Source organism: Camelus ferus, chromosome 18 (genome assembly GCF_009834535.1).
Source record: "Camelus ferus isolate YT-003-E chromosome 18, BCGSAC_Cfer_1.0, whole genome shotgun sequence".
Lineage (NCBI taxonomy): Eukaryota > Metazoa > Chordata > Mammalia > Artiodactyla > Camelidae > Camelus > Camelus ferus.
The window spans coordinates 11,816,560-11,828,882 of record NC_045713.1 but is presented as its reverse complement, the minus strand read 5'-3'; the positions used below and the strand labels follow the sequence as shown (position 1 = coordinate 11,828,882).

The following is a 12,323-nucleotide window of genomic DNA, read 5'->3' as shown; positions in this document are numbered from 1 at the left end:
CTGCCCCAGACACCGAGGGGCTTTGCTGTAACGAGTCCACGGCAGAGGTTTCTTAGACTGGACTTCCACTCTCTGGCAGAGCAAGCCTCACAAAAGGACCTCAAATGAGGAAAGCGACAGAGTGGGTCTCCAGAGCCTGACTTGACCCTTGTCCTTCAGAAGGGACGTGGAGCAGGCAGGAATCCTCAACACTCCTGGCACATCTGGTCCACAAGAAAGGACCTGGCCGCTAGAGCCATCGGTTCTGCCCACAACGCAGGTTAAGACATCCCCTAAGAATAGCCAGATTCTCTTCCTCCTCCTTCTAAAATCTTAAGACTAGGCTGAAGCACTCCTTTAACATAGTTTAGGGGGACCTGCTTCTCTAACCGCTACATGGAGGTGCTGCTGCCGCCTGGTGCTGGCTGCAGAGCCAGCCCTGGGCGGGGCAGGCCTGGACACCCCAGAGAGGCGAGAAAAAGACCAGCGGGCATGCAGGGTGTTAAGAGAACTCTCTCAAGCTTGGTCACAATACTGAACATAACAGCTGTTTATCAGAGAACACTGTAAGAAAGACCACATTAGATGTGAAAGAAAAACAAATGTTTCCAAATCACTGAAGAAAATGCTCTAGAAAGATGGTAGCTTTCTGCGTTGCAATAACCCTAAAAAGTGAAGAACTTATCATTTCTACCATGCCACGAAACAGTGAGAAATCAGGGTGTGGTTACTACTGTGGATGTGTGGACACTGCCTGGACCTGGCACTGCCGAGTACCAGCTGGATGCGGGACGTATAAAAGAACAGCTGGCAAACCGGTCCCTCAATGTACAGGCTCCACCAGGCAGCTCCTTAAACACCAGTGTGAAACCCTGACAGTGTGACATGCAGACGTCAGCACAAGGACTCACTGGCCAGAGCCCCACGCTCGTGCTCCCTGAGGGACACAGGCACTCCACGCACCCCAGGGAGCACCCCCGGCCCCGCCACACAGACACACGTACACACATACACACAAACGTACACACGTACACACACACACACACACACACACACACAGATCACGAGTTCTCAAGAGCTGTTTTATGTGAACGGGGGCGTTGGTTCCAAAGGCAGAGCAGAGGGCTCATCTTAACACAGGCAGCATTTACTCAAACAGGGGAGAGAGACCAAGGCGGACCCCGTTGGCTTACTGAAAAGTAGGCTGAGAAAAGCTCTGCCGTACTCGAAAAAGCGGCCCGAGTGTGGTCGTCGTTCCCCACGCAGCAGCACAGGACCTTGACTCTGGTCTCCCACACGCCCGTGGCTGCCGTCTTGAGGCCACTCAGTAGCTGGCTGGACTCGTGACTGTCCAGGTGGCCAGGACCAGCTGAGGGATACAGAGGCGTCTTGCCCCCCAGGGGGTCGAAGACGATGATGATGGTGACCACTGTGGAGGCGATGATGACCCAGCTGCGAGACAGGGGAAGGCGAGGCCGGTGACCGTGGGCCCCACAGCCCGAGCCAGAGGCCCCTCCTCTGGGTCAGTCCTGCATCTGTACAGCTGGGGCTCTGCTAACCGAGGAAGATGGGGACCCCCAGAACCCAGCTAACCCGAGCAACTTGTTTCTTCTAGAAAGTTCCTTAGAATCCCACAGCTAACCCGGGCCCTACAAAGATCAGAGCCCTGGCAGGAGAGACCACAAAAGAAAGACTAGGCGGCAGTAGAGCCGGCCGGGCACCAGGCCCCGCCCACGACCTGGGCCTGCCGCCAGCGCCCCAGGCTCCTCGAGGGGAAGCCACGAGAAGCCGAGAGAAGCCTGCCACGCCACGGGACAGGGACACTCTGGCAGGTCTTTCACTCACATGTCTCAACACTGCTAGACCGCCCGCGACACGCACGGCGCCGGGGGTGGGAGCGCGCGCCCTGGAAGAGGGACCCGGGAGGGGTGCCGCGGCCCCTGCCGTGAGACTCAGGAAGGGCACCGGCGGCAGGAAGCTCTGTTTCCCTATTTCGGGCACAAGGGGATGTGACTGGCAAAGGCAAAAACCTTATTCTAGCGGATTATTCTCTGTAGCAATTCCAGACACTGTATTTCTTCTCATCCTACTTTTAATTTTGCCCTTGTTTTGGTCCTCAGGTTTTTTCCCTTATTCTCGTAAGAGAAGGGAGAGGGAGGGTCCATCTCAGTGGTAGAGCGCGTGCTTAGCATGCACAAGGTCCTGGGTTCAAGCCCCAGCACCTCCATTGAAAAAAAAGAGAGAGAGAGACACAGCAGGGAGCAAATGCAGAAAAATGAGAACCGGTGAGAAAGAAAACAGCATCAATAGACACAACAGAAGACGGGCTTCTCCTCACAGATACACAAGCCCCTCTCCATTTTTATGATTTACTCCAAAAGACCCAATTTCTAACTACTTTAGGAAGCTTGCACGGCACTGGGCCACCTGCAGTTACTCAGGAAGTATTAGTTCACCTCCACATCGAGTGCATGTTGACAAGAAACTGAAGGAGACAGAAGCCCTCACCTGACCACGACGGTGGCGATGATGCCTTTCACAACTGCCTGGTCGCACTGCACACCATCTGCGATCCAGGCGGCCCCCAGAGATGCCCACACCAGCTCCGGCAGGAAGAGCGCCAGGCGGACGTAAAGCAGCTTCGACATAGACTTCCGTGGTCCAGGATTACAAATGGTTCCTGCAGCGCAGAGAGTATTCAAACTGGTCAGCGGCCTCCACGGCGGGGGGGGGGGTGTCCTCCTTTAGACAGAAATGCAGCTGTCACAGCACATCTGCACCGTGTGACACCTGCCATCTGACTTCTACTTGTAATTGGGAATCAACTCCTACGTTTGACAGGAAACATGACAAAAAGCCTCAGATTCATTTCTTTGACAAGGGTTTTAAAAACACTCCTGGGTTCTAACTAGAGTAACCGTAAACTCATTGTCCACATTGGGACCCTCTTGAAAGCAAAAGGAAGTGCTATTAATAATTATGCTGGGACAATCAACATACAGCAGAGAGTCCCAGGCATCAGACACACAGTCACCCAGTTCTCACAGCCGGACAAACAGGCTCCGCCATGCATTCCAGACCCCACCCGGAGCGCCCGCTCCTCTTCAGTGCTCACAAAGATGGCGACACAGTCACCATCCCGTTCTACAAACAAGGAAACTGAGGCTCAGAGAGCTCAGTAACTAATTTCTAAAACATCACCCAGGTCTGCAGGACTCAGGCCCCCATGGGCCTCACTTTTGGGAAATGAACAACTCTGACGTGGGAGACCACTTGAAGAAGCCTGCCATTTCGACGTGATGTTTAAAACTGTGTTTGTAAAACAAATCCAAGCATCCATAGAGGCCTGCCTGCTTTCCTTCTTGATGTAAAGCATCAACTCTCTCCCTTTGGGAAAAAGTTGATAAACACCAATTTAAGCAACATAAAAATGCCACACGATTAAAACAAAAACAATGAAAAAAATCTGAGAGCTAAAAAAATAACTTGGTAAGGAAACAGCTTTCAAATTCCAAAAATCACCTGCCGTTAGAATGAATTATTTAAAGTCACATTTTAAAACATGAGACGTTTTCCAGCCTCATTCTTGGCACAAAGACAAAACGCTCTAAGGTTACTGAAACGGCACTCTTCCTCCTTCTGTGAGACAAGGAGTCCAGGCGTGCCAAAAATCTGTAAAAGCCCCGTATCTTCAGCTTGGTATTGCCTAAGGACAGCCAGGCGCGGAGGGAAGCAGGGAGCAGCTACTCACAGCCCGCTGCCCCTGCCCGAGGCCAGGGCCCCGCTGCCCGAGGCCTGGACTCCACCGCAGTGCGATGGGAGAGAAACCTTATCGGTAAACACACAATAGGAGACGAACTTTCTCTCATGGGTGAACTAGTGCCTCTCCATGATTATGATTTACTCAAAAACGTCCCATTTCTAACTATCTTTGAGTGAATTTTAGACAAGAAACTGAAAAAGACCCCTGCTGGGACACTGCGGGAATGAAGCGACTATGGAAATAAGGAAGCGGGAAGGGAGTTCTCTGTTAAGGTTCCAAAAAGAAGTGAGGCACTGAAAAAGTCTCCTTTACACAGTTATGCCTGCCTAGAAAAACGTTTTTATTTTATTTAGAAATGTATTCTCTCCTTGAGGTGAAGACCTGGCTGCGGGGGCACATGGGCAGCGAAGTCGATGCTCCGTGATTACCCAGCCCCGGCGCACCCCGACCAGGGGTCCTCCGCGCGTGGCCCTGGGAAGGGGCCCCCCAGGCCCGTGTCAGGCAGAGCCGTTTATGCGAGCGCGTCAAGGGAAGGCCTACGTCACAGGGCCTGGGGACTCGACACCTCAAGCCACTGCAGCAGTCTTCCCCGGTGAGCTGAGCTCCAGACCCAAACTCAGAGGAGATGCAAGACGTCCCAGAATCCAAGCCAAACATGGCAAAGGGCAGACCTTGGACACCGAAGGTGTTCTGTCAAAACGCGCTAGTCTTGAGGGTGAATCCTCCCTAATTAAACCTCCCACACGGTACAAACAGCAGGATTTCCTCAGGGAGGTTCTCAAGTCAAAACTAGAAACCACCACAGCAACATCAAGGTTCCACAGTGATGACCAAGAAAGAGAGGCGAGCACACAAGCATCAGGTCTGGATAAAGACGTCTGAGTTCTCTTTGCTCCAGGCGCACCCTTGCAAAACTTGTGCTTCTTTCAGAGAGAGGTATCAGCCCAGCGCTCAATAAACAGCGTCTCAAATGACAGACTGATCACGGGGGTGACTTACAAAAGGGGCAATGGAAGTTACCCCTGTACCAGTAATAAAGTTTATCAATGCGTTAAGAGCTATTAAAAGACATACCTAAAGTTTACAATTTGTTTAAAAGAAAAAACAACTCTGATTTTGTGCAGGTAATGAATGTAAGGGGTAAAAAGGTCAAATAGTTCAAGCAGGTATAAAGTAAATGTTAAGCCTTCCTCCTGCTGCTGAACTCGTCTTTCAGACGCCTTCCCTCATAGTAAACTAGTCACTCATGTAGCCCCCAGAGAGTCTGGACGTAAACAGAACAGGTACGTATATCTCTTGAGAAAAAGGGAGGGAACTACATACAATGTTCTGAACCTCAGTATACTGGACATCACTCCATATCCATCCACAAAGCACTTCTCATTCTTTTTAACAGGTGCACAGCAGACCATCAGATGAATGAGTGACACTTAAACAGAGCTGGGGCCCTCTGACAGGCACCGAGTTTGTTCCCATCTTTTGCACCTCAAACAACACTGCCATGAACTTCAAGTATTCTGCGTACGTGCAAATATTAAGGGAAACAACTGATTGCTACACACACACACAACCAGTTGGGCCTCCAAGAGATTCAACCAATTTACATCCCCACCAACAGAATGAGCTGCCTGTTTTCTGCACAGCAGAAGGGAAGTTCTGGGGAAGGCCCTCATGGCTCCTCTAGGAAAAGATCCAGAAGCAGCAGTCCCACAACTGGACAGCCTCACCACCCCGAGGTATAACCTAGGGGAATTACCCCATTGTAACTGAGGCCGAACATTTCTTCTTTTTTTTCCTTTTTTTTTTTTTTGTTGTTGGCGGGGAAGAGTAGGGAGGGAGGTAATTAGGTTTATCTATCTATTTATTTTAGAGGAAGTACTGGGGATCGAACCCAGAACATCATGTAAGCTAAGCATGCACTCCACAGCTTGAGCTATACCCTCCCCCCGAACATTTCTTCATATATGTAAAAATCTTTTACATTTATTTTACTGTTCACGATCTCTGCTCATTTTTCTACTGACTATTGGTTTGTTTCTTACTTACTGTAGAAGCCCTTCTATTTTAAGGAGACTGGCTGGCTCTGAGTCTCTTCTGATACAATATTTTTTCCCATGTCTTTTTTTTAAAACTTTCTTTACTGTATACTTCACTGAAATTTATGTAATATTTAAAATAAGGCATATGATGTTAATCATTTATAACAAGCTGGCAATTAAATTAACATTTTTTTTTCATAAAATACTGTTTTCGGTTTAGCCGTGATGTCTTTAGCTACAAGTATCAGAAAATCTAACTCAAACCAGTTTAAAAACAAGAAGGACCTGTACTGACTCAAGGGACTGGAAATGCAGGGCCAGGAGGGGCACCAGGGCCCCTCTGCTTCTCACAGCCCTGCCCTCCATGTTCAGCTCCTTCCGGGCTGAGCCTCAGCAGGAACTCAGTCAGCGGTTCACGCCCAGCATCATCCAGAGGGAAGACAAGATGCTACTTCTGGGTCTTCCCTAGAGGAGCCAGGAAGGACTTCCTGAATTTCAATGGTCCAAATCAGGCCACATGTCCACTCCTGAACCAACCAGCGTCACACGAGGAACACTCCTGAGCTGGGCAGAGGCCCGGCTTCTCTACCACACTCGCTTGTATGTGCAGAGTGAGGACACATGTAGCTCCCCAACTGTGGGAACAAAGGAACGAGCCTTGGGCTGGAATGGTAAACAAGTTCTAAAAGGTGGCAGACTCAGAGGTGAGAAGGCTGGTTAGCCAATGACGGGTAAGATCCCCAGAGGGGGGCAACCTAAGACAGGCACAGCCTCCTGTGTCCAAGAAGAATGCTGTTAAGCAGCTGTTTCTCACACATTCCGCCCTGATAAGCTATAAGGCTTGCTGGTGCCAACACGAACATGATTTACCAAAACATAAAGGGTCTTCTGACCTTGAGCCAGACACTGCCTGTTAACCATTTCCCTTATCATTCTTCCTTGCTATATAAGACTATGTAACTTAATAAAGCTTTAGAGTAGCCATCAGCTCTCTCCGCATACGGTGTGTATGTGTCAAAATATTGCGACACCAACAGACACGTGCTGAATAAAACTGGTTCTGCCTGGAGGAGGCTGCTGGATGAACAACCCACCTGGAACACCCCGCACAACTGGGAGATGTTTGCCAGGGTGTGACGTGCGATGTGTGATGTCTCAGGCACTGGGCTGATGCCTGGGAGGAGGAGCCTGCTTGATTATGGCCATCCACACACCACTGGGGCTGACTGTGCCCTACTGACCCGCCACAGCAGTGTGACTGTCCCCTATTCACCCAGCACACGGGTGTGACTATGCCCTGATACCACCAAAAGTATCTGAAGAAAAACATTGAAGGGGAAAAAAAAAGCTTATATACTTAACTGCTTCAAATGCGAACCCACTATTATAGTTGCAAACCTGGCGTAATAAACAGAATGTGACGTGCACAGAAAGGGCAAATAAATCAGACGACGCTGTACCTGAAATGACAGCAACCTAAACATTTCATCTTTCAGGAATTCTGATTTCACTAAAAACTTCAGAGCTAAAGCCACGTGGTACATATTTCAGCCCCTTCCTCCCCTTCAGCATCAGGACCAATGACAGTCCAGACCTGGGGACCCGCACAGACCGCAGAACTGGGACCCTCTCTGACACAGACCCCAGGCATTCATGTTTTCGGAGGTAAACTGAAATACACAGCTCTATTTTCTACACGTTACTTTGCCACTAACATTTCTGTCTGTATTTCTCCCCACAAACTGCCATCTTTTAAGTTTCAGTCTATCGGTCTGGACTGTCAAGATCTTGACTCTGTCACCCAGTGTAGTGCTCCTCCCTCCCAGCTTCCTCGTCATCATCACCTACATGCTGGAAGCAGGCCTCCTCCATCCCGACTCAAGCAGTGATAAAGTGCTGAAACAGGTTGGATGGCAGCCGCCATGCAGCCCCACCTTTGACTGGATGAGTTTTTATTTACTAATGCATTTCTTTGTGAGCCACCAGAGTGCTCAGCTCATCCCACAAACCACACTAATGGACAGGGAAGGTCTCCAACATTTTCAGATATTCTCAGCTAAGTGACTGTCTGCAGAAAATGGTAGCATATAGAAAAAAATCATCATTAAGAAGAAATGTGAAAACGAATATATGTATATATATGCATGACTGGGATATTATGCTGTACACCAGAAACTGACATACTGTAAATGACAGTACTTCAATTAAAAAAATAATAAAAAAAGAAATGTAACCCTTACAACTCATTCATAAAAGGACAAATAACCCAATTTAAAATTCGGCAAAGGATCTGAATAGACATTTCTCTAAAAGTGACACACAAAAGGCCACTGAGCACATGAAAAGATGCTCAGTATCATTAAGTCATCATGGAAATGCAAATCAAAACCAGAAGAAGACATTTTCACATCCACTGGAATGGCTATGATCAAAAAGTCAGATAATAAGCGTCAGTGAGGACGTGGAGACACTGGAACCCTTACAAACTCCTGGTGGGACAGAAGAATGGTGCAGCTCCTTGGAAAACAGGTGAAGTCAAACCTCAAGTCACCATATGATCTAGCAGTTCCACTGTGAACTGGAGTGGAAAACGTGGGGCTATACAAAACCACGTATGTGAATGCTCACAGCAGCAGTACCTGTAACTGCCAAAAAGTGGAAACAACCCAGACGCCCACCAACTGACAGATAAGCAGAATGTGGTCTATCCACTCAGTGCAGTATTATTCAGCCATAAAAAGGAATGAAGTACTGATATGGACTATAACATGGGTGAACCTTGAAAACGTTATCCCACGTTTAAGAAGCCAGACCAAAAGGCCACCTCGTGGATGATTCCACCTGGCTGATGTCCAAGAGGCAAATCTAAAGACAGAAAGAAGAGCAGTGGACGCTGAGGGCTGAGGGAGGCGGGGAAAAATGAGAAGTAACTTGCTAACGAGGACAAGATTTCTGTCTGGGGTGGTGAAATGTTTCTAAAATCCATTGCGGGGAGGGTGGCGCAACTGTACAGAAAATCACTGAACTGTATGCTTTAAATGGGGAAACTGTATGCTGTGTGGATTATAGCTCAATAAAGCTGTTAACGAAGAACAGGCGTCAGACAGGAAGGACCACTTTCATGTCTACCTTTCATGCTGACACACACGATGGCTGAGACGGTGCAAATAATCACTGCCAGGAGAACCATGAGGACGATCAGGTAACTGCTGAGCAGGACTCCGCCAGCACAGTCCAGCTTCCCTCTGTGCAGGAGGTACAGGCTCAGAATGCCGATCCACCTGCCGAGAAACAGCGATGGTCAGGGATGGAAGCCAAGGAGCTGCTCTGTCAAACACGATGGAAAAAAATAAGCGGAGCTAATTTTTTTCGGGGGGGTATGGGAGGAGGTAATTAGGTTTATTTATTTATTTTTTAAGTGGAGGTACTGGGGATTGAACCCAGGACCTCGTGCATGCTAAGCACGCCCTCTACCACTGAACTATACCCTCCCCAGTTATTCTAAGTGAAGTAAGCCAGAAAGAGAAAGAAAAATCCCATATGATATCACTTATGTGTGGAATCTAAAAAAAAAGAAGACAAACAAACTTATTTATAAAACAGAAACAGACTCACAGACATAGAAAACAAACTTATGGTTACCAGAGGGAGGAAGAGGTTGGGAAGGGATACATTGGGAGTCTGCGATTTGCAGATATGAACCACTATGTATACAATAGATAAACAAAAAGTTTCTTCTGTGTAGCACAGGGAACTATATTCAATATCTTGTAGCAACCTATTATGAAAAAAGAATATGAAAATGAATATATGTGTATCTATGACTGAAACATTATGCTGTACACCAGAAATTGATACCACACTGTAAACTGATTAGACTTCAGTAAATAAATAAAATAAAATAAAAGGAGTTAATACTTTCCAAAACAAGGTGAGGCTCACTTTAGAATTTCATCTTCATCAACAAAAGATTTAGTCCATCAACTAAAGAGTATGGGTTTTTTTTTTAACTTTTAATGAGCTTTATACTTTATACACTTACATCACTGCTCTTAGTCTATGCCTGCTGTCACACATTTAAAGTCATAAGCAAGCAAATATAATGTGAACTGCCCGAAAACAGCCCCACCAAGACTTGAGATACAGAACTGGTAAACCAACAGAGTAGATGCTTGTTTAGCTGTCAACCAGAGAAGTTTCACTTCTGTGGCTCAAGAAGAAGTTGATAAACACACATGGTACTCTGCTGTGTGTTGTACAAAAACAAGGGGGTGGGAAGCCAGTTACACAAAGATGTTCCGCAGTGAACACAGATAAATGTGAAAGGACAAGTACTGTGGAGTTATAAATGTATTCTGTAATTCAGTGCAAAACAATGAAAGGCAGCACCAAACAATGCAACATGAGAGTGACTCGTCACTAGAGTTATTTCAGAGGCGCGCAGAGCAAATGCGGCAAGAATGTGGTACTAAGGATTCAAGGCCATAAGGGGAATTGGACTAGATAACTTTTTACATTTTTGTCACTTTTGTGATATTATGACCCTGTGTCTAGAAATAATAGCAGGAAATGACCTCAGAAAGACTTGGCTCTGACAACTGTGAAACTACCGAGAAGCAGCTCATTTGTTGATAGTTCCTTCCCCTCAAGAATCCTTAAAAAAAAATGGTATTATTCCCTGCTCGGCCCCTCTGGGGACAGAGTTCAGGCTCTCAATTCCACTTCCCACGGTTGCCACACTGTGAAAGACAAAAGCGTAAATGCCAGCCCTGGTGCTCAGCAGGGAATTTGGCCACAATCAGTTAAAGAATCACACAGAAGGGCTATTATCGGCAGTCTATCATTTGGCAGGTACAAGATGCTGTGCGTTTCCAGGCAGACCGCTGACGTGATGCAGGTGGCCGCTCCAGGCTCCAGGAAGGAGATCTTGACGCCACGGCTTGTGGGCAGCAGTGAAGTCCTGGTGGCTCCTGGTCCAGGTCCCGGCGCCAAACGCTGGGGGCCTCGTGCCCCTCAGCTCAGACGTCCGGGTAGTGGGCCCACCTGTGTGACCCCGGGCACGGCCCCCCAACTCTGGGCCTCAGTGTGCCGACTGTAAAGTGGGGAGAGGAACCGCACCGACCTCCTCGGGCGATGGAGGTGGAGGGCGAGCTCGGCGGACGCATGGCAGGCTCCAGGCCCCGCACTGGCTGGCGACGCAGTCACTGCCCTCGGTGCGCTCCCTCCTCGGCCGCGCTCCCTCCTAGGCCGCGCTCCCTCCTCGGCCGCGCTCCCTCCTCGGCCCCGCTCCCTCCTCGGCCCCGCTCCCTCCTCGGCCCCGCTCCCTCCTCGGTGCGCTCCCTCCTCGGCCCAGCTCCCACCTCCGCCACGGCCGCCCGCCCGCAGAGCCCGCGCCTCACCACAGCACTCGCAGGAACAGCTCGAAGATCCCCGGGAAGACCAAGTCGTCGCTGGCGATGGCCCAGCGCCGGCCGAACAGCACCATCCCCGGCATGACGAAGTCCCCGCCGCCAGGCCTGGAACCAGCCGGCCGGACTGGCCCTTGTGGCCCCTGGGAGCTCCAAGCCCTCGGGTCTCCGCCGCCAGACAGAGACTCTGCGCAGGCGCACGCGCACTGATCACCACGCGGCCGCTGCGCCTGCGCAGACGCGCTGAACCGAAAGATGCTGGAGGACTTCTCAGGGTATTCGCACGTGTGGTATCTATTCTACTATTTTCATTTTATATATAAGGACTCTTCTTGACGGAGGGGTTAGCCAGGCCAGAAATCCCCGGTAGTTCATGGCGGATCTGGGGCCACCCAGGTCTCTGGGGCTGCAAGCCTGTGACGAAGTTGTCCCCGCCGCCCCGCCGCGGTCAGCAGGGCTGCATTAGGACACTTGCAGGTTCATGGCCTGAAGCCACACTCAGCTTGGGGCTGGGGAGTAGGGAATAGCCTGATCTACAGTCTTTCCTACCAAACAGGCCTTTGCTTAGTGCCATGCTTCTGACCACTTCTTAGCCCCTCCACTCCCCTCCACCTGGTCCGAGCCCCTTTTATCCCATTCCAGGCCTCCCCCAATTCTGCCCTGCCTCCGCCTCTACTGTGCGTTCCCCCTATAACAGCTGGGGTGACTTTGTTGAACCCTCAGACCAGGCCCATCAGCTTAGTCTTGCAAGGCTGCACTTTGTGTATAAAATAGACCCCATCCCCTTGCAGGATCCTGTCTCTGGTTGTCACACAACACAGGTATGTAAATATGTGGTTATCTGCTCCCTGGGTTAAGCTACTACTTTCTCCCTTCTCGCCACTGCTTGCCGCCTTTTTTTCTCCCCTGATATACATCAAGCTTATTCTCGCCCCAGAGTTTTTACAGTTTCCGTTTCCTCTGCCAGGGATTGTCCTCATGCCGGTATTTCCACATCATTCTCTCACTTCATTCAGGCCTCAGGTCAAGTTTAACCGCCTTAAGAGCCTTCCTTGGCCACTTGACCTAAGACAGCCCACCCATCAGATCCCAGTCCCATGCCAGCTTTCGTTTTCTTCATAGCACTTAATCAAT

At 49.4% G+C, this 12,323-nt stretch overlaps 1 protein-coding gene across 3 annotated transcripts in view; it reads right to left on the bottom strand.

Annotated features, from left to right (window-relative positions):
- DAGLB (diacylglycerol lipase beta) overlaps positions 1-11,396 on the bottom strand; it is a 29,829-nt gene extending 18,433 nt beyond the window's left edge. For 2 of the 3 annotated variants that reach the window (XM_032460012.1, XM_032460013.1), the window contains exons 1-4: positions 11,181-11,396; positions 8,911-9,062; positions 2,488-2,659; positions 1,173-1,431 (exon numbers count right to left, since the gene is read on the bottom strand). In XM_032460012.1, coding sequence (XP_032315903.1) covers positions 1,173-1,431; positions 2,488-2,659; positions 8,911-9,062; positions 11,181-11,275 — 678 coding nt within the window. In that variant the 5' untranslated portion in view covers positions 11,276-11,396. The remainder of the gene's footprint in view (positions 1-1,172; positions 1,432-2,487; positions 2,660-8,910; positions 9,063-11,180) is intronic. The other variant, XM_032460011.1, reaches the window with a different exon arrangement.
- Between the last annotated feature and the right edge of the window lie 927 nt (positions 11,397-12,323).